This window comes from Phyllobates terribilis, unplaced genomic scaffold (genome assembly GCF_046119375.1).
Source record: "Phyllobates terribilis strain yellow unplaced genomic scaffold, ASM4611937v1 Scaffold_2__4_contigs__length_985480577, whole genome shotgun sequence".
Lineage (NCBI taxonomy): Eukaryota > Metazoa > Chordata > Amphibia > Anura > Dendrobatidae > Phyllobates > Phyllobates terribilis.
The window spans coordinates 940175036-940200762 of record NW_027362762.1 but is presented as its reverse complement, the minus strand read 5'-3'; the positions used below and the strand labels follow the sequence as shown (position 1 = coordinate 940200762).

Sequence of the window (25727 nt, the reverse complement as noted above, 5' to 3'; positions counted from 1 at the left end):
TAGCGCACGTTTTGTATGGCCCCCAAAGGATGGCAGAAATATCAAAATGACCCTTGGCAGAAAGATTCCCCTCCCTTGCTTTAGATGTTACTATATCCAGTATTGGCTGTGAGGACACATCAGATGGCCGTATAACACAGACGATCTCATCGCAATCCTCGGATGGGCTGGTGACTCTCCTGACCTGAGTGTGACAGCATGTATTTCTATGCAGCTGTCACGCTTGGGTCAGGAGAGCCACCGGCCAGTCCGAGCAAAGTCTGGCTCTATGGAAATTTAAGTTTTGCAGCATCACATATAATAGATGTTACTGACTTGCTCCATTTCTAACACCTTTTCCTCTGAATGCAGCATCTCAGGGCAATAACCAAAGGAGATCTGCACCCAACAAAAGGAGAATTTCAACTTCCTCCGAATCGGACTCCGACGTTGCAAGCAAAACTAATCAGGGAATGCGGAAGAAAACACTCCGCAAATGCGCTGCCCTGGCAGCTGACAAGATCAAAAACATGTCCGATGTCGAAAACAGCACCTTCACCTCCGACAGCGACTGCAGCGCCCAAAAAAACAGCAGAACCCTGCCACAGCGGACCGCTGCCGAACGAGCCAAGAAACGGCTCCTGGACGACAGCGAAGAGGAGTTGGGTTTAAGAAGTGACAGCGAGCAGGAACGGCCGGCCGCAAAAGCAGCAAAATCTCAATCTCCGGAATGCAGAGTCATCCTGACCAACGTATGTCCAAGTGGCACTTTTGGTGGTAGGTTAATACCTCAGCCCCAAAATCGTAAAATGTCGGATTCTGAATCGGAAAATGAATCTCCTGAAAGGAAAAGGCCAAAAAAACCCGTCTCTCCACCCCGTGCTAAAAATCAAAGATTAGTCTGCGACTCTGATGACTCCTTAGTCTCCAGCTCTGATGAGACGTCTCCACCCAGGAACGGAAAATGCATTTCTTCTGATTCCGAATCCTCCTTTTCTGATGACCGTGAGGACATCTGTAATAATGGGAGTGTTGCGGGCCGATCCAAAGGTCCCGACCACAAGCGTAAGCGTATCCTCAGCAGCTGCGATGAGGACTGGCAGGAAAATGACAAAGGGCGCGTGCGCAAATTAACCCGCCGCTCAAAAATGCGTACGAGAAACCAAGGGAAAAGGACAGTACGGTATGACGAAAACCCGGCTCACAGTGACGAAAACTTGAACGGTGCGCGGTCTCAAGAGTCCCGTCTGCAGAGGCTGGCTGTCCGAGAGCGAGCAAGGCAGTTCCTCCGCTAATTCACAAAATGAAACAAAGTTGACGTAAAAGTTGTTAAAATTCAGGGATTAGACTGTGTTTTTTCTCTTTGATGTGAATGTGAAGAGACTTTTTACTCGTTTGCACTTGTTATTGAAGCATTTACAGCACAGATGCCAACTTGTGCCTCGCGACGGGGCCGAGCTCATCTGAGGGCAAAAAAGTGTTTTTGTATTTACTAATGTTCGGTAACTTTGAGGATTCCCGCCGTGAGCCCCTCCCCGTATCCCTGGGAGCCTCCTTTTTACTGTCTGACTTATTGGCCATTGAACACTAATTTGCACAGCTTGCGTTACGTTTACAGATTTCTATAGTTTTGTAATTTTTTTTTTTCTTGTTACATTTTTTTATGAAGCTTGTTAGGTAAAAAACAAAAACAAATTTGATCTATTTTCCCTCCTCAACACTTGAACACAATTTTCTTTTCAGAGCCCAGTTAGAGGCTATTGACGATTAACTTATTTTTTTTGAACACCGTTAATTAAATCTCCAGGATTTTCAGAGCTTCAATGTTTCCCCCTCTTCCTCGTTTTCAATTAGTGAAAACGTTTTGAAGTATTAATTTATGTCACATTAGTACGGGGTTGTTTTTTTTTTTTTACCCCTCTTTTCTGGAGCCGTACTAGTGAGTCGACCGCTGTCTTAAAAGTAAATCGACCACTAATTGTTGCTGACCGAAATGTTAGATGATTTCGTGCTTTGGCTACGGATTTGTCAGTCTTCCATTAATGGCAGAGCTTTTCGTTTTTGTCTTATAGGGGTGCTCTATCAGAATTTTACTAAAAATGTATTTAATTACTGGTCTTGAGGGCAGGGGTGTGGAGTGAACGCTTCCAGGCTGCAATAGAACAGTGCCAATCCAGCTTTAAAGTGAATGTCTACTATTTTTCATTATGATTTTTGTATCATTTATTGATAAATCTTGACAGTGGACAGATTTTTTTGTTTTTCTTAAGCGGCTCTCCAAACTGCCCTGCAAAGAACATGCAGAAGAATAAAAAAAGAAAAACTATCCCTACCTGCATCCATCACTAGGGGGAGCTTAAAGGCTGGCTGCCGTGGGGCCTCCCTCTGCGGGTTGGCTGGCTGCCGTGGGGCCTCCCTCTGGGGGTTGGCTGGCTGCCGTGGGGCCTCCCTCTGGGGGGGTTGGCTGGCTGCCGTGGGGCCTCCCTCTGGGGGGGTTGGCTGGCTGCCGTGGGGCCTCCCTCTGGGGGGGTTGGCTGGCTGCCGTGGGGCCTCCCTCTGGGGGGGTTGGCTGGCTGCCGTGGGGCCTCCCTCTGGGGGGGTTGGCTGGCTGCCGTGGGGCCTCCCTCTGGGGGGGTTGGCTGGCTGCCGTGGGGCCTCCCTCTCCTAACTAGCGTTGCTAAACCACGACTTTCACATCTCTTAATAGCCATTTTTATCTCCCTTATGTGCCACCATGCGACTGCTGATCTCTCACATGGTCACTTCCCCATGTGCCACCATGATGGGGCGACCATGACCCTTATGATCTCCCCTGTGACCCTGCTGGAAAATAAATGTGTAATAAAAAAGTGTCCTGGCTTTGGGTGGACAGACATGTTGATTTTGACCTTCTGCTCTCCTTGGTTCTTCCCTGCATGTAGGTATCAGTTTGTTAATGGTTTCTCAGTTTTTCCTAGTTTCCGATTTACATGGGTAACTCTTCACTTATAGTGCAACTCTCTAGATAGAAAATTAAAAAGATCAGGCAGGGAACGGCAGAACTGGTGTCTGCCTCGAATCTAAAAGCCTGGAGAGAAGTTCTTTTATGGCCGCCCTTTCTGGCAGTCCATGGAGCTGACGATTGCCCATTTACCTTCCGCAGAGGCAGTGTAGTTGCAGTGCACAGGATATCATATACAGAGGCTCGTTAACGGCATTTTGGTCTTTGCTGGAGATCAGCGCAGACTGTTAACGTAAGATGAGCGTAAGGCGCCTACACCCAGATCCAGCGCACTTTACCCTTGTTTTAAAGGGCCAGCGCGTGCGATGCTCACACTATTTCGTTATTGTATTTGTGGGCAGCGCTTTCTATTTTGTCAGTAATACAGATAATTATTTTTTCTTCGTTGCACTGTTTGCAGTTTGGATCCAATCTGTATGTGTGTGAGCGTGTGGGGTGCAATGAAAATGGAAGTATTGACCAGAAACATTTTGACATCTAATTATATATAAAAAAAAAAGTATTTTCTGTTAAAAATTAAACATTTATGTGCATTTTGGAAACCATTGTTTTATTTTGAATAAAGAAAAGTTGTACGGGTTTTATTTGTTCGGTTGCAGTGGACACAATGCCGCCAGGTCGGAGAACATAATCCTGAAGGGCGATGGGGAGGAATCTCCTAGTAATCAGGAAATAAAACCCTGAGTAGTGGGCTGTAAAAATGCCAAATCTGAAGAGAACCAAGGGTCCATCAGGTGGAGTGTAGTAATATTTATATTCATGGAAAACCGATTCTACTTGGTGATGGTTCTTTACTGCTGTCTCCTGAGAGCCCCCGATCACGCATCCGGTCCGGTCATTCTAACATGTCGGATGGTTACAGAAATTACAGGCACACGATAAAGATGATGGAATTGTAACCAAACCATAACCCTACAGGCAGAAATGCTTCTCCCCTATCCATGTTAAAGGGGGGGGGGTACCTTTCCGATGGCTGGGGCTTTAACGAATTTAGAGGTCGATCTGCCGTTGCATTAATTTTTTTAATGTGAGCATCGGAGATTGCCGAGTGTAGCACATAAAGCGGCAGCGCACATGGTATTAAGTGAGAATTAGAGAAAAGATATGCAAAACTGGGGATCTCTCATTAATAGAAAATATAATTGTATATATATCATGTTAATAAAAAAAACAAGTAATTAAAAACAATTTAAAAAGCCCATAGGCCGCATAATTACAACCACTTGATTCAAAATAAAGCCGCGGTATACCCAAGCTGCTAATAGAAAACCGATACAAGGTTTTGAGGCCAAAGCATAAGGCATTTATAGAAAGAATCACTAAACCAATATGCTAGTCTATAAAATACCAGTGGGTAAAAAAAATGTGTTTGAATAGCCCTAAAGACTGATACAATGGGGGTATAGCATTAAAAAAAATATCTACATATAAGGTGCATGATATACAATAGACATTCCTCCCATGTAATAAAGCTGTCAAACAGTTGCAAATCATGCACACGAGAGCGATTCAACCATATCACCGATCAGCTGTAAATACTCGCTTGGCCCGAGCATACTCGGCGAAAGGGTTAATAGAACATACTCGCTCAACACTACTGGTAATCAAGGAGATTGCCCAGGATGCTTAATTCAAAAAGTTCTAAGTTACTTACCGGTAATGGGATTTTTTGGAGACCATGACAGCACCACGAGAGAGGGGTCTGTCCTCCAAGGACAGGAAACCTGCAGGATTAAAGGGTGGCACCCCTCTCCGCCTCAGTTGGATTACAGAGCATGAGGACCTCCAGGTTAATAAACACAACAAATAACCACATTTTCTCTACACCATGGAACACCCATTTAAGAGTGAAACTATAATTAAAAAAAAAGGGAGTGCTCCCACAATGTGAAGGGAGGGAATATAAGGGTGCTGTCATTGTCTCCGAAAAATTCCGTTACCGGTAAGTAACCTAGGACTTTATCAGTTGACCATGACATGTCCTATGAGGAATGTTTACAGGATTTGGGAATGTTTAGCTTGCAAAAAAAAAAGACTGAGAGGAGACAATAGCTGTCTGCAAGTATCTCAAGGGCTGTCACATTGTAGAAGGATCATCTTTATTATTATTTGCACAAGGAAAGACTAGAAGCAATGGGATGAAACTGAATGGGAGGAGACACAGATTAGATATTAGAAAAAACTTTTTGACAGGGTGATCAATGAGTGGAACAGACTTCCCCGAGAGGTGGTGAGTTCCCCTTCAATGGACGTCTTTAAACAGAGGCTGGACAGATATCTGTCTGGGATGATTTAGTGAATCCTGCTTTGAGCAGGGGGTTGGACCAGATGACCCAGGAGGTCCCCTCCAACTCTTACCATTCTATGACAGCACCACGAGAGATTTACAGAGATGAAAGTAATCTAGGGAGGGAGCACAGCCTGGAGCACTCTTTTCCCAAAGGTGAGGTCAGCCAATACACCCATATCTAACCTATAGTGTCTATAGAATGTAGAGCGAGAGGACCTGGTAGCAGCCTTACATATGTCTTCTATGGAGATACCTTTCTTTTCAGCCCAGGGGGTTGCCACAGCCCAAGTGGAATGAGCCTTCAACCTTCCTGACACTTCCTCGCTGCTAGATGTATATGCTAGAGAAATGGCTTACCTAATCCACCTAGCTAAGGTGGACTTTTTGTCTTTAGACCCCTTCTAGACCCTTGGTAGGATATAAACAAGGAGCTATCTTTCCTAAAGTTTATGGTAACTGAAAGGTACCTAACCACAAGTCATCTCACATCCAACGTATGTAATTGCGCCTCCTTCTGATTACTCGGATTGGAACAAAAGGAGGGTAGGATGACTTCCTGAAGTCTGTGGAAGTGAGTGGCCACTTTAGGGAGATAGGCAGAATCTGGCCTAAAAACCACTCTGTTGTCCAGGATTTGTGTAAATGGCAAGGCTATAGACCGGGCCTGAATGTCACTAATTCTCCTAGCCAAGGTTAAAGCTGTCTTAAGGGAGAGGTTTTTAAGATTTGCGAATTCTATTGGCTCAAACAGGGAGCTAGTTAAAGCCGTTAGAATCAGATTAAGGGACCAAGCTGTTTTTAACAATGGGTCTGGATCTAAAAGCTGCCCTGATAAAACGAGAAATCTTGTAGTTACCTGCTAGATCGCAGATATACAGGGCACCCAAGGCAGATACCTGAACTTTTAGGGTGCTGGTGGACAACCCTAGCTCAAGACCCTTCTGTAGAAATTCCAGGATTTTCCCTATTGGTGCCCCCTCGCCAACTCTAGACCCTGAGAAGGATAAGAATTTATTGCAGGTTCTGGCATAAATCCGGGTTGTAACCGGTTTTCTGCTATGCATCAGGGTAGTTATTAGATTTTGGGAAAACCCTTTTTGTTTTAGCAATGTTCTTTCAAGTTCTATGCTGTCAAGTGAAGGCTCACTGCTAGAAGATGGTATATTGGACCCTGGAAGAGGAGAATCCAGAACCTCGGGAAGGATCCAAGGATTGGCGATAGACCTGCTCCTCAGGCACGAGAACAAGGGTCTCTTGGGCCAGAAGGGTGCGACCAAAAGAACCCTCGCCTTTTCTTCCCTGATTTTTCTTATGACCCTCGGAAGCAGTGACAACTGGGGGGAAGGCATATGCCAGGCTGAAGTTCCAAGGCACCAGGAGAGCGTCCACTGGTAAGGGATTTTCTCTGGGATTAAGAGCACAGAACATCCTTGTCTTCCGATTTAGTTTTGTGGCAAATAAGTCTACTACTGGAGACCAGCATCTTCGGCCTATTTGGATAAAGATCTCCTGATTTAGTTCCCATTCCCCTTGCATCAGAGGATAGCTGCTTAGGTAATCCGCTCTGGAGTTTTCTCTTCCCCCTTATATGGAGGGCCGTCAAGGAAAGGAGATGACTTTCTGCAATCTGAAAGAGAGATAATCTGTCACTCTCATCAGTGATCTTGACCGTGTACCCCACTGGTGGTTCACATAGGCTACTGTAACTTGGTTATCTGAGAGGACTTTAACCTTTTGACCTTGGAGGGAGACTAAGAAATTATTTACCGCCTTATCCACTGCCAGAAGTTCTTTTGCATTGGAGGAAAGATTCTTCTCGTTATTTGACCAGGTTCCTTGAACTACCATATCCCCCATGTGGGCTCCCCACCCTCTGGGACTAGCGTCTGTGGTAATTATTCTAGTAACCTTAGGTGCCCAGGGAACCCATCGGGATAGATTTGCCTCATCCTGCCACCACTGTAAGGCTTTCACTGACCGAAGTGATAAAACATTCCTTCTAAGTGCCCTTTAAGAGAAACTTCATTATGTAACCTATCCCATTGCAGAACCCTGGAATGGTATTGTGGCCATAGAACCCCTGGGAAGCACGACTTGAGGGTACCTAACAGGGACATTGCTCCTCTAAGGGACATGACCAGATTGGCTATGGCTTTCTCCACCCGGCTCTTAATTCTTTGTATTTTAGCTTCTGGGAGGAAACATTTTTGAGCTATTGAATCCAGCGTAATTCCTAAAAATTGTTGAACGCTTGAGGGCTGATTATTTTTGTTGAACCCTTGAGGGCAGATTATTTTTGAGCTATTGAATCCAGCATAATTCCTAAAAATTGTTGAACCTTTGAGGGCACCTATCTAGATTTGTCTAAATTCAGCACCCAGCCCAGATTATTAAGGATGGACATCGCCTCCTTTAGGTGTTCTTTACATTGGTAGGCTGATTTCCCTACCACTAAAAAATTGTCCAGATCAGGGACAATTAAAATATCATGTTCCCAAATATGAGCCATAACTTGTGCCACTACTCTAGTAAACACCCGAGGGGTTATAGCTAGACCAAATGGCAGGGCCCTGAACTGAAAATGTTTTATTTCTCTGTCCATAACTATGGCCACCCTCAGGTATCTCTGATATTCTTCATTTATAGAAACGTGATAGTATGCTTCCTTCAAATCCAATACTACCATGTAACAAACCGAAAAAAGTAATTTTGTTGGACTAATGTACTCCATTTTAAATGTGCGAACATTCAAGAACCTATTTAGGGCTTTTAGGTTAATGATAGTTCTAAAGGAACCGTCAGATTTGGAAACCAGGAAGAGGGGAGAGTAGAACCCCAACCCTTTTTCTGATGCTGGGACCTTCACCAGGACTGCCTTCTGCACTAAATCCAGCACCTCTTTTTATAGGGCTAGTTCTTTCTCAGAGGCATGGACCTGGGTCAAGATGAATTTCTCGTGAGGGATCGCCTGGAACTCAAACCTCAGACCCGAATCTATCAGATCAAGGATCCAGTTACTGGCTGAAATATTTGTCCAGGCAGGTAAGAAGCCCAACAGCTTCCCCCCCTACCTGGGCTTTGAGACATTGACTTGGCTTCTGGAGTCCCTGGGAAGAAGAACCGAACAGAATCCCTGTACCTTTCAGCCTGCGATCCTCCCATTTGTCTTGATCTTTTTGCGGTCTTTTACGGACAAATCTTCTTTTGCAAAATGAATGTCTATAAGTAGACATTGATAAATTAGGGAATCTCTTCTTCACATTGCTTGCTTTGTCCAAAATTTCAGCTAGAGCCGCCCCAAAGAGATTATCTCCCTCGCACGGAATTGAGCACAGTCTTGTTCTGGCCTGGGGCCAATACTTAAGCCATAAAGCTCTACAAGCCACATTGGACAGGGCGGCCGATCTTGCTGCCAACATGGCCGAATCTGCAGAGGTGTCCGCTAGGAAAGCAGCAGTTCCTTGCATGAGTGGAATGCTAGACAATATATCTTTCCTGGGCGTTCTGTCTTTCAGACTGGACTCCAGCTGTTCCAGGCATATCATCAGAGACCTGGCCATACAAGTTGCTGCGACCGCCGGCTTCAAAGCTCCAGCAGTTGTCTCCCAGGTCCCCTTAAGAAAGGTATCGGCTTTTCTGTCCAAAGGGTCCTTAAGGGCTCCCATATCATCAAAGGGAAGAGATGACTTCCTAGATGCTTTTGTTATTGCCACATCAAGTCTTGGGGCTTTCTCCCAAGAGGATGAGGCTGAGTCCTCAAAGGGGTATTTCCTTTTAAAGGAAGGGGGAAGAGAGCTCTTTCTATCCGGTCTTTCCCACTCTTTACGTATCAGGCTTCTCATTTTTATTTAAATGAAATAAGACTTGGCGATTTTCTACCCCACCACCACCACCCCAATAGCAGGTGCGCTGCCCACCGGGCACGTCATTTGATGTGCTATAGAGGCAGAACCCGCGCTCCATCAGGCCGCGCCCTCTACTCCCTGCAGAGTCCTGAGGGGCACGGCAGCCAAACCATGGAGGGGGAGAACCTGGAAGCCGCAGCCATGATGCCGGAGCTACAAAACCCCAGACAGGGTACCGCTCATCAGCTCCTCCACCAACTACGGTGACATCCCCCTTGGGGGCACCGTAGCTAGAATCCAGAGCCAGTCCGGACGGCCAGCAGTAATCTTTGACAGGTAAGCCTGCCACAGGTTCCCCACCAAGGACAGGAAACTAACTGAGGCGGAGAGGGGTCCTTTTATAAGACTGTAGATTTCCTGTCCATGGTGCTGTCATGGTAGACTGATAAAGGTATATGTCATATATAGAGAAACAATAAGCCCAGGGGTGGATTGAGTAGCCAGGGCCCCGGGCAGTTTAGAAGGCGTGGGCCCTCCCAGGTACCTGATGTATCATGTGACATGTCACATCCCCTTTGATAAATCATATGAAAGGTCATGTGAGCAACACACAGGTGGTTTGGTACATATCTATAGATGGAAAAATACAGAAAGTAGCATGCTTAGCGCGCTGCGCAAGTTTTTCCCTTGTGTACAGCGCTATGCACAACATAGCGCTAAACAAAATAGTGCAGGATTGGGAGATCAATTTTCCCAAGGGGCCACATGAGAGACCATGACCGTTGTGGAGGCCGAATCAATAGGCTGAAATTAATTATGTTCAATATTAATATTAACATATCAATTATAATTAATTGTATGATGTAATATTGAGCAGAATTAAGTATGCTGACATCCCACTATATACAGTATGAGCCCCCTACATACCATATGAGCTCGTAACTCCCTGGGTGCAGGACGGAGCTGCCCGTAGCTCCCTGGGTGCAGTACACACATGTAGTCAGACACCAGCAGGCACGCGCACACAAAATCATGCACATGCAGTCGCACACGTAGTCATGTATACACATGCAGACTTATGCATATATGGGTCACAGAAATATGCACACACAGACATTTACAAAGACACATACAGGCCTAAACATATTTGAAGACATGCAGAAAAATACATATAAACAGACATATCACACATACATAGATAAACATAATCATACAGATACACGGGGGGGGGGGGGTACATTAGGGAAGAAGTCACTCACCATCCCTCGGCTTGTCTCAGGGCCAGGCGCAGCAGTGCAGGCCGGGCGCACACTGCATGACGTCATTTCAGCAGACACGGCCGTGTCTGCTATCTGTGGATAGTTGCTGGGGGAGAGGCCTAGGAGCTTCTGGGGGAGTGGCCAAGGGCTTCCACGGCTCAGCCCGCCCTTGCAAGTTGCCGGGATATGGGCACCACATCGGCTGCACGCACATAAAACATTATAATGAGGACAATCTGGTAATGGGCCCCCCCAGAGCCTCGGGCCCAGATTGCCCTCATTATAATCCGCTTATGAATAGGCCCTATAGACAATGTATAAACGTGGACTCGATAATCCACCATATGGTGTGCGCTCATACAAAACCTGTGTGGTTCATGGAGTCAAGAAGGGTTATGTGACCCCATGCGTATCGCTACACCTAAGTGCAGCTTCCTCATGGGAAATAGTATAAATGCAAAGAAAATAGTTGAAGGCATATATACAAAATGTAAGTGATTATAAATTGGTTAACAACTGGCAGAAGGGAAACCTGATAGAAGTGATACCTCGGCGTTTCAGGAAGTGATGCAGGTAAGGAATTTTAATGGTCACGTAGACCAATCACAGGACCAAAGCATAATCATGACGCCGAAGCTGGCGGAAATGGAACGCAAAGAGGCTACGGTGCAGGCGTGCCCTGCCACCGTACAAAACCGGAAGTCAATGTGCAAGTGTCCAGGATAATGAGCAGCAATTTACACGGGGAGACGATCATTATGCGCTTGCGCTATTGATATTAACGAGAATCACTAGCTAAGATCATTCTATATGCATGTTAGAAAGTAGACTCGTCTGAAAGAGCCAGACAATAGTAACAACATTATCATTACATGGGAGCAATACGTAAAGGGGGATTATTGCTTTAGTTCTTTATTAAGTGAACAACCTCCCAAAATATAAAGTATGTGAGCGTGAATGAACCCTAGCATGTATAGAGTGGAAAATATAGCACAGTGTAGAAACAGAAAAAATAATAACGCAAGTACGTATAATATAGTCCCAAAAATTAGACGGTATATGGTGTCAGTCAACCTAATGTGTTAAATAAAAAAAGTAAAAATAATAAAAAAAAATACATAGCTATTCTGTAATGTAGTTATATAAAGACAACCCCCTGTGTTTTTTCTCTTTTTCTTTATCCAGTAGTAAATAAAGTTCAAACAATACTTATAATGTACACAAAGAAGATTGGGAGCATAGATATCAATTAACATCCCAAATTGAGTCAGTGACGTTGAAGTGTATATCTAAAAATTATTATTTATATAGCGCCATTGATTCCATGGCGCTGTACATAGGAAGAAAGGGTTACATGCCAAATACAGATATCACAGTAAACTAAACTAACAATGATAGACTGGTACAGAGAGAAGAGGACCCTGCCCTTGCAGGCTTACATTCTGCAGGAATGGGGAGGAGACAGTAGGTTGGGGGGTTGCAGTAGCTCCGTTGTTGTTGAGGTGGCAGCTAGCAAGGTCATGGCAGGCTGTAAGATTGTTTGAAGAGATGGGTTTTCAGGTTCCGTCTGAAGGATCAAAATGTGGCGGATAATCGGATGTGGTGAGGCACAGAATTTCATAGGATGGGGGATATTCGGGAGAAATCTTGAAGGCGATTGGGTGAGACACGAATAAGTGTGGAGGAGAGAAGGAGGTCTTGGGAGGACCGGAGGTTACGTAAGGGAATATATCGGGAGATTAGTTCAGAGATGTACGGAGGAGAAAGATTATGGATGGCTTTGTAGGTCAGTGTTAGTAGTTTGAACTGGATTCGCTTGGCAATTGGGAGCCAGTGAAGGGATTTGCAAAGGGGTAGCAGAGGAGTAGCGAAGCGAGAGATGACCTAGTCGCGCAGCAGAGTTGAGAATGGACTGGAAGGGTGTGAGCATGTTAGCAGGTAGGCCACAGAGGAGGATGTTGAAGTAGTCAAGGCAGGAGATTATGAGGGCATGCACAAGCCGTTTAGTAGCTTGAGCGTTGAAGAAAGGACGGATTCTGGAAATATTTTTGAGCTGGAGGCGACAGGAGGTGGTGAGAGTTTGGGTGTGGGGTTTGAAGGACAGGACAGAGTCAAGGTTTACTCGGAAGCAGTGGATTGCCGTTACAGGGGAAAGTGTGATGTAATTTATTGTGATAGAAAGATCAGGTGGGGAAGGTATGCGAGATGGAGGAAAGATGATGAGTTCAGTTTTGTCTACATTGAGCTTGAGGAAGAAGGAGGATATGGCTGATAGACATGCTGGGTTTCTGGACAGTAGAGAGTTGACATCAGGGCCAGAGAGGCAGATCTGGGTGTCATCAGCATACAGATGGTACTGGAAGCCATGGGATTTTATGAGCTGTCTCAGGCCAAGGGTATAGATTGAGAAGAGTAGGGGTCTTAGGATGGAGCCTTGAGGGACTCCAACAGAGAGGGGGCGGGATGAGGAGGTAGTGTGGGAGTGGGAAATGCTAAATGTGCGGTTACAAAGGTATGAGTAGATCCAAGATAGGGCAAGGATTTTGACGCCAAAGGAAGAGAGGATCTGTAGTAGGAGTCAGTGGTCAACGGTGTTGAAAGCAGAGGACAGGTCAAGAAGGAGTACAGAGAATTGTCTGTTAGCTTTGGCTTTGAGTACGTCATTAGTAATTTTGGTAAGGGCAGATTCGGTGGAATGGTGGGGGCGGAAGATTGTTGGTTGTCGAAGAGAGAGTTAGATGAGAAGTGAGAGGAAAGTTCAGGGTGAACGTGTTGCTCAAGGAGTTTGGAGGCATATAGGAGCAGCGATATGGGGTGGTAGCTGGACAAGGCGGTTGGGTCGAGGGATGGCTTTTTGAGGATGAGCGTGATTGTGGCATATTTGAAGGCAGCGGGGAAGATACCAGAAGTTAGTGATAGGTTGAAGAGAGAGGTTAGGGATGGGATGAGTGTGGGGGTGAGGATGGGGAGGAGATGGGATGGGATGGGGTCGAATGCACAAGTGGTGAGGTGTGATTTGAAAAGGAGACAAGTAAGGTCTTCAGAAATGTTGGAAACAAAGGTTATGGGGGAAGGGCAATGGTCTGGAAGACAAAGGCGTTGTGGTGGTTGGACAGTAAAGACTTGCCTTGTTTGGTCAATCTTGTTTTTGAAGTGTGTGGCAAACTCCTCAGCAGAGATGATGGAGTGGGTAGTGGAGGGTGGATTAGAGAGTTAAACGTGTTTGAATAACTTTGGGTTTGTAGGATAAGGAAGATATGAGGGTTGTGAAGTATGCCTGTTTAACAGAGGTGAGGGCTGATTTGAATGCGAGTGTTGCTTGTGTGAATGCAGTGAAGTCATCTTGCGAATTGCAAAGGCCACCTCCACCAAAAAACAAACAAAGAAAAACTAATTAGTGAGAAAACCAAACAGTGTATGTGACATACATAAAAACACCAACATAATTTATGTTTCTTCATAGAAACCAGATTGCTCTCAGTAGGAAAAACAAGATAATCTTGTAGTTATGATAACTTTTAATGGCTAACAAAAATAAAATAAATGATGTTACAAGGCAAGCTTTCGGGACAACTTAGGTCCCTTCCTCATGCATTGTATAACAGGATATATGAAGAAACACAGATATATGCACACAAAGAAAAAAGAAAAGCAGATGCACGACATAATCTATATATATATATAATCGTCTTATCCCGTCTGTCTGTCTGTCTGTCCAGGAAATCCCGCGTCGCTCATTGGTCCGGCAGCGGCCAATCAGCGCCGGGGGATTTCTAAAAAAAGATGGCGGCCGTTAGCGGCTCATCTGCGGGACGGAGCTCAGCGGCGTTGCAGCCGGGAGATGAGCGCTGCGAGGCGCTCATCTCCCGGCCGGCAACAGCAGAAGGAACCCGACCGCTGGACCCATCTGCGGGACGGAGATGCAGCCGGGAGATGAGCGGCGCGAGGCGCTCATCTCCCGGCCGGTAGCAGCGGAAGGACCGCCGGCGCCGCTGACCTCCATGCGGAAGGGAGGACCGGGGAGCGGCGCTGCGGGTCGGGATACTTCTGCTGCGAGCGCCCGCTATGTCCCGGGTTCTCGCAGCGGAAGTATCCGCACAGGCAGCGGCGCTCCCCGGTCCTCACCAAGACGATTCGATGATTGGTCGCGGTCTTCGGACCCGACCAATCACTGATCTTAGCGCAAAACTTAAACACTATTGTGCTGATTGGTCGCCGACGCTGCCCGCGACCAATCACCGATTTGGGCGCCAAATTTAAATATCGGCCGCGACCAATCACCACAGCGGTGTTTAAATGTGGAGCCAAGATCGGTGATTGGTCGCGGCCGATATTTACATTTGGCGCCCAAATCGGTGATTGGTCGCTGCCGATATTTAAATTTGGCGCCCAAATCGGTGATTGGTCGCGGTCAGCGTCTGCGACCAATCAGCACAATAGTGTTTAACTTTGGCGCCAAGATCAGTCATTGGTCGCGGGCCAAGACAGCGACCAATCACCGATTTGTGCGGCAATTTTAAATAGCGTCCGCGACCAATTGGATGTCAGCGCCGCTGCCTGTCCGGATACTTCCGCTGCAAGAACCAGGGACATGAGCGGGCGCTCGCAGCAGAAGTATCCCGACCCGCAGCGCTGCTCCCCGGTCCTCCCTTCACACCCTAGCCGCTGATGTCCCTACAGTATCCGCATGGTGTTACAAAGGTCCGGAAATTTGTGTTAAAAATCGCTGATTGGTCGCTGGCGCTGCCTGCGACCAATCACCTATTTGGGCGCCAAATTTAAATATCGGCCGCGACCAATCACCGATCTTGGCTCCACATTTAAACACCGCTGTACTGATTGGTCGCGGACGCTATTTAAATGTGCCGCCCAAATCGATGATTGGTCGCGCACAGCGTCGGCGACCAATCAGCACAGCGGTGTTTAACTTTAGCGCCAAGATCACAGATTGGTCGCGTGCAGAGAGCGCGACCCATCAGCGAATAGTATTGGTGAGCGGGGAGCGGAATCGTATTAGTGAGGACCGGGGAGCGCCGCTGCCTGTGCGCATACTTCCACTCAGAGAAGCCGGGAGATGAGCGACTGCTCGCAGCAGAAGTATCCGGACTCGCAGCGCCGCTCCCCGGTCCTCCCTTCACACCCTAGCCGCTGATGTCCCCACAGTATCCGCATGGTGTTACAAAGGTCCGGACATTTGTGTTAAAAATCACTGATTGGTCGCGGGCGCTGCCCGCGACCAATCACCGATTTGGGCGCCAAATTCAAATATCGGCCGCGACCAATCAACACAGCGGTGTTTAAATGTGGAGCCAAGATCGGTGATTGGTCGCGGCCGATATTTAAATTTGGCGCCCAAATCGGTGATTGGTCGCGGGCAGCGCCAGCGACCAATCAGCGATTTTTCACACAATTGTCCGGACCTTTGTAACACTATGCGGATACTGTGGAGACATCAGCGGCTAGGGTGTGAAGGGAGGACCGGGGAGCGGCGCTGCGGGTCGGGATACTTCTGCTGCGAGCAGTCGCTCATGTCCCGGGTTCGCGCAGCGGAAGTACCCGCACAGGCAGCGGCGCTCCCCGTTCCTCACTAATATGATTCCGCTCCCCGCTCCTCACCAATACGATTCGCTGATTGGTCTCGTGCGGAGAGCGCGACCAATCAGTGATCTTGGCGCTAAAGTTAAACACCGCTCTGCTGATTGGTCGCGGCCGCTGCCCACGACCAATCACCGATTTGGGCGCCACATTTAAATAGCGGCCGCGACCAATCACAGATCTTAGCGCCACATTTAAACATTGCTGTGCTGATTGGTCACGGACGCTGACCGTGACCAATCACCGATTTGGGCGCCACATTTAAATAGCGGCCACGAACAATCACCGATCTTGCCGCGACATTTAAACACTGCTGTGCTAATTGGTCGCGGACGCCAGCCGCGACCAATCAGCGAGCTTGGCGCCAAATTTAAACAACGCTCTGCTCATTGGTCGCGGACGCCCGACGCGTCCAATCAGCGAGATTGGCGCCAAATTTAAACAACGCTCTGCTGATTGATCGCGGTCGCTGGCCGAGATCAATCAGCAGTATTGGCGCAAAATTTAAACCCCACTCTGCTGATTGGTCGCGGCCGTCAGCCGCGACCAATCAGCGAGATTGGCGCCAAATTTAAACAACGCTCTGCTGATTGGTCGCCGGCCTCGACCAATCAGCAGAGCGATGCAGAGCGGGGTTTAAGTTTGGCCCCAAAGTCGCTGATTAGTCGCGGCTGACGGCCGAGACCAATCAGCAGAGCGTTGTTTAAATTTTGTGCCAAAATCGCTGATTGGTCGAGGCCGCCGGCCGCAACCAATCAGCAGTATTGGCGCCAAATTTAAACACCGCTCTGCTGATTGGTCGTGACTAATCAGCGATTTTGGTGACAAATTTAAACACGCTCTCCAGTCCTCACTAACACGGTTCGCTGATTGGTCGCGGCCGCCGCCCGCGACCAATCACCAATATTGCCACCAAATTTAAACACCGCTTTGCTGATTGGTCGCAGTTGCCGAACGCGACCAATCAGCGATTTTGGCACAAAATTTAAACACCGCTCTGCTAATTGCGCCCCGTCGGCCGCATACCTATTCTAGAATACCCGATGCATTAGAATCGGGCCACCATCTAGTAAATTGATAAATGTCAATTTATATGCACACAAAGGAAAAAAAAAAGAAAAGCAGATGCATGGCATAATATTTGTGTTTCTTCATATATCTTATACCATGCCTGAGGAAGGGACCGAAGTTGTCCCAAAAGCTTGCCTTGTAACATCATTTATTTTATTTTTGTTAGCCATTAAAAGGTATCATAACTACAAGATTATCTTGTTTTTCTCCCTGAGAGCACTCTTTATTCAACTGGCTAGCACAGTTCCAAACCCCTTTTTTTCTTTTATAGAAACCAACATACAAAACTTACTCCTTTAACCCTGGTGGTGCAAGACTATTGAGGCTGTAGATCCATTTAGATTCACACCGTAGGAGTTCTTTGGTGGCCGAGCCACCCCTAATTGTTGTATTGACTGACTCAATCCCCATAACCCGGAGGCCCCTACAACAACCCCCATGGTGCTCAAGAAAATGGGAAGCTAAAGAAGAAATGGCCTTACCCTTTTCTCTGGCTTTCCTTGTCATAGTTATGTTCGAAAGATGTTGCTGCACTCGAGGCCGTAGTTCCTGTGTCATCTGGCCTATATAAATCTTTGAGCAAGAACAAATTAATGCATACACAATATTACAGGTACGGCAGCTAAAATAAGAGCGAGAACAAATGGGTTCAGGGTAGTTGGGAAGAGTAATGCTTGTTGCAATCATAAACTAACATATTGTGCAGCCACCACCCGGAAAGGATCCGACAAGCCTGTTACCTGTATTCAATCTTCTAATGGGGCTATGTAATGACTATTAATAAGTTGGTCTTTTAAATTCTTGGACCTCTTGGCCACCAACTTGGGGGTAGGAGTGATGAAAGGAGACCGTTTTGGATCCACTAAGGAAAATACCCCAGCTTTTCTTCAGAACATGGTAAATGTCACTCCATTGATTGTTGAAGGGAGTTATTAAATTTATAGCCCGTAATGGCTGTCCTATGCGAGGTGCAAGAATCTGCTGCCTAGCACTGTGATATGCAAGTTGGTAGGCCTGTGATGCCGCTTTACGCAGATAGCCCCTGGCCAGAAATCTCTTTGTAAGATCTAATGCTTGAGCCCGAAATTCCATAGTAGTGCTGCAATTTCTTCTCAACCGCAGGAATTGTCCCTTAGGTATACCATTCTTCAGATGTGCTGTGTGAAAATTTGCATAGTTTAACAAGTTGTCGGTGGCCGTAGTCTTGCATGTATCAGACAAAGTTTCAAATCCCAAAAATTCACTGTGGAAGAAGAGAGTTGGGAGGTAAATCTGATGTTCCAGGGATTATTGTTCAATTGATTGATGAACAGATTACGGTCGTCCAATGTACCAGTCCACAGTAGGAGGATGTCATCAATGTAATAAAACCATTTTAACACGTGAGTTTGGAAGAAGTCAGCTTACATATCTGGGTCTCCTCCCACCAGCCCATGTAGAGATTTGCATTTGTTGGGGCACACCTTGCTCCCATGGCTGTGCCAGACACCTGCCTGTAAAAAACACAGACAAAGGTAAAATAGCTCTTTTCCAAGACAAACTGTAGAAGATCAAGTACAAAGGAGTCATACTTCCTACCTTTATTGTGGTCAATACTCGTGTACAGGGACTCGACGTCTAAAGTAACGAGGATGGGATTCTCTGGCACGTTGATGTTTCCAATTTTTGTATCCGGTCGGAAGAATCTCTCACATATGAGTCTAAAGAGTAAACAAATGGTTGTAAAAAATAGTCCAAATAAAGTCATGAACGTTCAACTAGGCTGCCGATACCCGACACAATGGGAGGCTGTTGTACAGACTTGGGCACCAAGTAGAATGTACGTACTATGAGATGAGGAGTGGTCAAAAATTTTAATTCTTTCTTCTTAAGGATTCCAAGTTGCAGTGCAGTGGTAAGTCATTTATCCATTCTCGTCTTGAAGACACTAGTGGGATTAGATGGAAGAATCTGGTAACATAAGGTTTCAGAAAGTTGCTGCTTTGCTTCAAGAGTATACCTATCTTTGCGCCAGATGACAATATTTTCCCCTTTGACGCGCTTCCTTAGTTACAAAATTGTCATAGTTTTTTAAAGCATGAAGCACCCTCCTTTCCTCAGTACTCAAATTATTCTGCTTGTGCCTTTCAAGCCTAAGCTTACGAATGTCCCTGCTGTGTCAAATAATATTTACAAGGAAGGAAAACTGAGAATGATGGAAGCTTACCCAGGAATCTGCCTCCGTTATCTGTTTCTCCTTCGTTCTCTTCTAGCAAATCAAGGAAATTTTTTCTAAAACCTGTCTTTCATTATCTGGAAGTGTATTGATCACTGATGGCTGGTGATGTAGCAGTTTAAATGTCAATTGTCTACAAAATGGATGCAGATCTTTTGTCAATTCCAACTTATCCAGAATACTCACTGGAGAAAATGACAATCGTTTAGATAGCAGATTCACCTCAGTAGTTGTAATTGGTGGTGCCCGCCAAATTCTTTATATGGTCTTCCTCCGTTCCATTTAGCTGGGGCTCTTCAAAGTTCTCACAACTATTAGGGCCTACAATAGGAAGTTATCTCCTATCAGATAGAAGATGGCTTTCAAACTTGAGAACACCGCTTTGTAATTACTGATTATAACACATCCTGTATTATACTCCAGAGCTGCACTCACTATTCTGCTGGTGCAGTCACTGTGTACATACATTACATTACTGATCCTGAGTTACATCCTGTATTATACCCCAGAGCTGCACTCACTATTCTGCTGGTGCAGTCACTGTGTACATACATTACATTACTGATCCTGTACTGATCCTGAGTTACATCCTGTATTATACTCCAGAGCTGCACTCACTATTCTGCTGGTGCAGTCACTGTATACATACATTACATTACTGATCCTGTACTGATCCTGAGTTACATCCTGTATTATACTCCAGAGCTGCACTCACTATTCTGCTGGTGCAGTCACTGTGTACATACATTACATTACTGATCCTGAGTTACATCCTGTATTATACTCCAGAGCTGCACTCAGTATTCTGCTGGTGGAGTCACTATGTACATACCGTACATTACTGATCCTGTACTCATCCTGAGTTACATCCTGTATTATACTCCAGAGCTGCACTCACTATTCTGCTGGTCAGTCACTGTGTACATACATTACATTACTGATCCTGTACTGATCCTGTACTGATCCTGTACTGATCCTGAGTTACATCCTGTATTATACTCCAGAGCTGCACTCACTATTCTGCTGGTGGAGTCACTGTGTACATACATTACATTACTGATCCTGTATAGTGTTGAGCGAGCACTAAAATGCTCGGGTGCTCGAAGCTCGGGCCGAGCTCGCCGTGATACTCTGGTGCTCGACCCGAGCAACGAGCCCATGTTAGTCTATGGGAGACCCGAGCATTTTTGCGGCGCACCCCCGGCAGTCTGTAGAAAGCCTAAAAAGTGCCCAAAACTATAGTGACAGTGCTCAAATGACATGGGGACAGCATGGGGATCGCCCAAGGAAGCATTTCTGACCCCCAGGTCACTGCTGTGAACAACGTGGTCAGAGGTATTAAGCCACTTTTACAGGCTCATAATAAAACGTTCAAAAACGAAAGTGAAACTTTTTTCCTGTGAAATATGTTAAGGAATTTCTTTTCCAGGGTAAAGACTTGTGTATAAGGTAAAATAAATACCCCCCCCCCCCCAAAAAAAAAATACTCCTCCACACCTTGGGCTATGTTCACAAGTAGCATTTTTTATGCGTTTTTGCACTTTTGTATTGCTTTCAACTGTGACAAATGCATTCACCGGGAAATGTAATTTTAACATTTTACAACCTTATCTGGCCATGTGCTGTGTGACACATGCATACAGTGCTGAAAAGACATGGGGACAGCATGGGGAAGACCCCTGGAAGCATCTCTGACTCCCAGGTCACTGCCTAAAAGTGTGCCCATCAGAAGCAATCCTTGCAACTATCCCCGTGCAAGTCCTTGTCCCGGGGCACTGTTCAATTGCACCTCCCCCATTCTTTGCAATGTAAGCGCAAATATGCAGCCAACCACCCACCCACCCGCAGGCTGCAATACCATACTGCTAGCTTGCACTTGAAATGGTTTTAGTTTTAAGGAGGCCGAAGCTGGCCACTACCTCATGGCTGCTTCGGCAGCGAGGTATCCATACTCAGTCCCCAGCCGCCCGGCCGGGTGTCCACACTCGGTCCCCAGCCACCTGGGGGCGGCCGGGTGTCCATAAACGGTCCCCAGCCGCCCCGATTTCTCCGCGGAACATCCCCACAGACTTTTCTTAGCCCGGCCTACTTTAGGGCAGCATTGGACGAGCCCACCAGAGAACCAGACTCCTCCGGTGGGCCCTGGCTTCTCCATCAGGGCAGTTGAGAGTGCCAAGGTGAGGAGCATGATGATGATGATAGAAGTTAGCATCTGCTTTGTTTTGTTGGAATGCAAGCGTAAGTGTGTAACCTGCCACCCACCCACCCCCAGGCTGCAATACCATACTGCTAGCTTGCTTGCACTTGAAATTGGGCCTTTTAGGCATGTGGAGGCAGACGCCGGCCACCATGTCATGGCTGTGTTGGCGGCCCTTTTATCCATACTCAGTCCCCAGCCGCCCGGCGGCTGGGTGTCCACACTCGGTCCCCAGCCGCCCCGCGGCCGGGTGTCCACACACGGTCACCAGCCGCCTGGGGGCGGCCGGGTGTCCATAAACTGTCCCCAGCCGCCCAGATTTCTCCTGTTACCGACCCACACACTTTTCTTAGACTGGCCTGCTTTAGGGCATCATTAGACGAGCCCACCAGAGAACCTAACTCCTGGTGGGCCCTGGCTTCTCCATCAGGGGAGTTGAGAGTGCCAAGGTGAGGAGCATGATGAGGATGATAGAATTTAGCATCTGCTTTGTTTTCAAGGAATGCAAGCGCATGTATGTAGTAGCGGCTAGGCCTGAGGTGGTCAGCGTTTTGGCGCATATCCTACCTCCTCCGAGGATTGCTGGATGTTTTCCTGCTACTATCCCAGTTCTATGACTCCTGTTAAAACAAAGCTTCAGGTGATAAATGATGGATGAGGTGTTGGCAAAGGAGAGAGCAGGAGGAACAGGGACCATTCACATCAATATCAGGCCAGTCAACCACACATGTCTTGTAGGATATGTTTCTGTAACAAAAGGAGCGGTTCTGCTACACAGTTATAGGGCATACAGTGAGTGCAATGCCTACCAAACATTTCGAGGCACTCCAATGCCCCTTGGAAGTGACATGGAGGTCAGAGGGCCTTAACTAAACCTTTTTTTCCATTTATAGCAACTGGGTCTCCTGTACACTGTTGGCCTAAGCAGTGAATGGAAGGATTTCCAAAAATTATGAGGAACTGAAATGCCCCCTGAAACAGACGTGGATTACAGCGTACTAAAAACCTTCTACCCATTATTGGGGAGTGGGTCTCCGTTAGTTTTCGCCTTTGCATTGAAAAGCAAAAGCTGACTAAAATTAGGAGGAAATGCAATGCCCGTTGGAAGAGTCGTGGAGGTTAGAGGTAATTAAAAACAACATTTCCATGCCCCTCGGAAGAGACGTGGAGGTCACAGTAGCTTAACAAGACGGTTTTAATGCCCCTTGAAAAAGTGGTGGAGGTCACAGTAGCTTAACAAGATGCTTTTAATGCCCCTTGGAAGAGACATGGAGGTTGCAGTAGCTTAACAAGACGGTTTGAATGCCCCTCGGAAGAGACGTGGAGGTCGCAGTAGCATAAGACGCTTTTAATGCCCCTTGGAAAAGTGGTGAAGGTCGCAGTAGCTTAACAAGACGGTTTTAATGCCCCTTGGAAGAGATGTGGAGGTCAAAGTGGTATAACAACACGCTTTTAATGCCCCTCAGAAGAGACGTGGAGGTCCCAGTAGCTTAACAAGACGCTTTTAATGCCCCTCAGAAGAGACGTGGAGGTCGCAGTAGCTTAACAAGACGGTTTTAATGCCCCTTACAAGAGCCATATAGTACAGCATATTACAAACATTATTCCCATTATTGGGAAGTGGATCTCCCATAGTCTTTGCTTATACCTTCCAAGCAAAAGGTGCCAAAAATTAGGACGTAGGAACTTGCAATACCCTTACAAGAGCCATGCAGTACAGCATATTACAAACATTATTCCCATTATTGGGAAGTGGGTCTCCCATAGTATTTGCTTATGCCTTCCAAGAAAAAGCTGCCAAAAATTAGGATGGAGGAACTTGCAATGCCCCTTACAAGAGCCATGCAGTACAGCATATTACAAACATTATTCCCATGATTGGGGAGTGGGTCTCCCATAGTATTTGCTTATGCCTTCCAAGCAAAAGCTGCCAAAAATTATGAGGAAATGCAATGCCCGTTCGAAGAGTCGTGGAGGTCCCAGTAGCTTAACAAGACCGTTTTAATGCCCCTCAGAAGAGACGTGGAGGTCAGAGTGGTATAACAACACATTTTTAATGCCCCTCAGAAGAGACGTGGAGGTCAGAGTGGTATAACAACATGCTTTTAATGCCCCTTGGAAGAGACGTGGAGGTCACAGTAGCTTAACAAGAGGCTTTTAATGCCCCTCAGAAGAGATGTGGAGGTCAGAATGGTATAACAAGACGCTTTTAATGCCCCTCAGAAGAGACGTGGAGGTCAGAGTGGTATAACAAGACGCTTTTAATGCCCCTCAGAAGAGACGTGGAGGTCAGAGTGGTATAACAAGACGCTTTTAATGCCTCTCAGAAGAGACGTGGAGGTCAGAGTGGTATAACAACATGCTTTTAATGCCCCTTGGAAGAGACGTGGACGTCAGAGTGGTATAACAACATGCTTTTAATGCCCCTCAGAAGAGACGTGGAGGTCCCAGTAGCTTAACAAGACGCTTTTAATGCCCCTCGGAAAAGTGGTGGAGGTCCCAGTAGCTTAACAAGACGCTTTTTATGCCCCTCAGAAGAGATGTGGAGGTCCCAGTAGCTTAACAAGACGCTTTTAATGCCCCTCGGAAAAGTGGTGGAGGTCGCAGTAGATTAACAAGACGCTTTTAATGCCCCTTACAAGAGTTGTACAGTACAGCATCTTAAAAACATTATTCCCATTATTGGGGAGTGTGTCTCCCATAGTCTTTGCTTATACCTTCCAAGCAAAAGCTGCCAAAAATTAGGATGGAGGAACTTGCAATGCCCCTTACAAGAGCCATGCAGTATAGCATATTACAAACATTATTCCCATTATTGGGGAGTGGGTCTCACATAGTATTTGCTTATGCCTTCCAAGCAAAAGCTGCCAAAAATTAGGATGGAGGAACTTGCAATGCCCCTTACAAGAGCCATACAGTACAGCAACTTAAAAATATTATTCCCATTATTGGGGAGTGGGTCTCCCACAGTCTTTGCTTATGCCTTCCAAGCAAAAGCTGACAAAAATAAGGATGGAGGAACTTTCAATAATGGCAACACGGACCACGGTCACCCTGGTGGTATAGTGGTGGTGGAGGCTGAGGATAAGTAGAAGAACATAAAACAGCCGAAATGAGGAAGCGTATACCCATGTGTGGGTGTGAAGCGGTGCATGTGAATACACCTCCCGAAAAAACACAGTGGATTTGACTTTATGTTACTCTGCTGTCATTTGGTGGTGATGAGAAGTCTGGCCCAATCCAGCCCTTGTTCATTTTGATAAGGGTCAGCTTGTCAGCATTGTCAGTTGACAGGCGAGCGCGCTTATCAGTTATAATTCCCCCAGCGGTACTAAAAACACGCTCCGATAACAAGCTAGCGGCAGGGCAGGCCAGGACCTCCAAGGCGTACAGAGCGAGTTCATTCCAAGTGTCTAGCTTGGATACCCAATAATTAAAAGGCACAGAGGAATCACGGAGGACGCTGGTACGGTCGGCAAGGTACTCCCTCACCATCTTTTGAAACTTTCCACTCCTTGTGAGAGTACCCCGCACCTCAGGGCCTGTAAACTGGGCGGGTCTCAGAAAACTGTCCCAGAACGTTGACAGTGTTCCCCTGCCTCTGCTGGATTGGAGTTGCCTCTCTCTCGCTTGTACGCCTTGGTTGGTCAACGAACTGTGACCTCTGCCGCTAGCGTGTTCAGATGGGAACTTTTTTAACAGTTCTGCAGCAAGGGCCTTCTGGTACTGCCCCATTTTTGTAGACCTCTCCACCTCAGGAATAAGAGGGTGAAAGTTCTCCTTGTTTCGGGGGTCTAAAAGTGTCACCAACCAGTAATGACTGTCACCCAACATTTTGACAACGCGAGGGTCACGGTTAAGGCAGCGTAACATAAAGTCAGCCATGCGTGCCAGACTGGTAACGGGCAAGACTTCCGTGTCCTCACCAAGATGACGACTGACCATGCTCTCTTCCTCCTCCTCCTCCTCCCCCTCCCCCCTGTCCTCAGGCCACCCACGCTGAACCGACTGTATGACTGTTGTACAGGTACTACCGTCTACAGCGCATGTTCTTCTTCTTCCTCCTCCTCGTCCCCCAATGTACGTTGGGATGAGATGAGGCTGGGCTGTGTGTAATCGACCTCTACGGCTTCTTGATCCATCTCATCATACTCTGGCTGCAATGCCTCCTCTTTAATTTTCTGCAGAGAGCGTTGCAAAAAACAGACAAGTGGGATGCTGACGCTAATGATGGCATCATCGCCACTCACCATCTGGGTGGACTCCTCAAAGTTT

The 25727-nt window shown here is 46.7% G+C and overlaps 1 protein-coding gene and 1 long non-coding RNA gene across 2 annotated transcripts in view; one reads left to right on the top strand and one right to left on the bottom strand.

Annotated features, from left to right (window-relative positions):
• BRWD1 (bromodomain and WD repeat domain containing 1) overlaps positions 1-3560 on the top strand; it is a 133469-nt gene extending 129909 nt beyond the window's left edge. Inside the window, exon 39 of the mRNA XM_073668425.1 lies at positions 352-3560. Coding sequence (XP_073524526.1) covers positions 352-1274 — 923 coding nt within the window. The 3' untranslated portion in view covers positions 1275-3560. The remainder of the gene's footprint in view (positions 1-351) is intronic.
• An 8217-nt stretch (positions 3561-11777) lies between these two features.
• LOC141253079 (uncharacterized) lies at positions 11778-18969 on the bottom strand. Its single transcript, XR_012314219.1, has 4 exons — positions 18868-18969; positions 18619-18740; positions 17523-18533; positions 11778-13737 (listed from the first exon to the last, which is right to left on the bottom strand). It is a non-coding gene; the product is annotated as an uncharacterized lncRNA (long non-coding RNA).
• Between the last annotated feature and the right edge of the window lie 6758 nt (positions 18970-25727).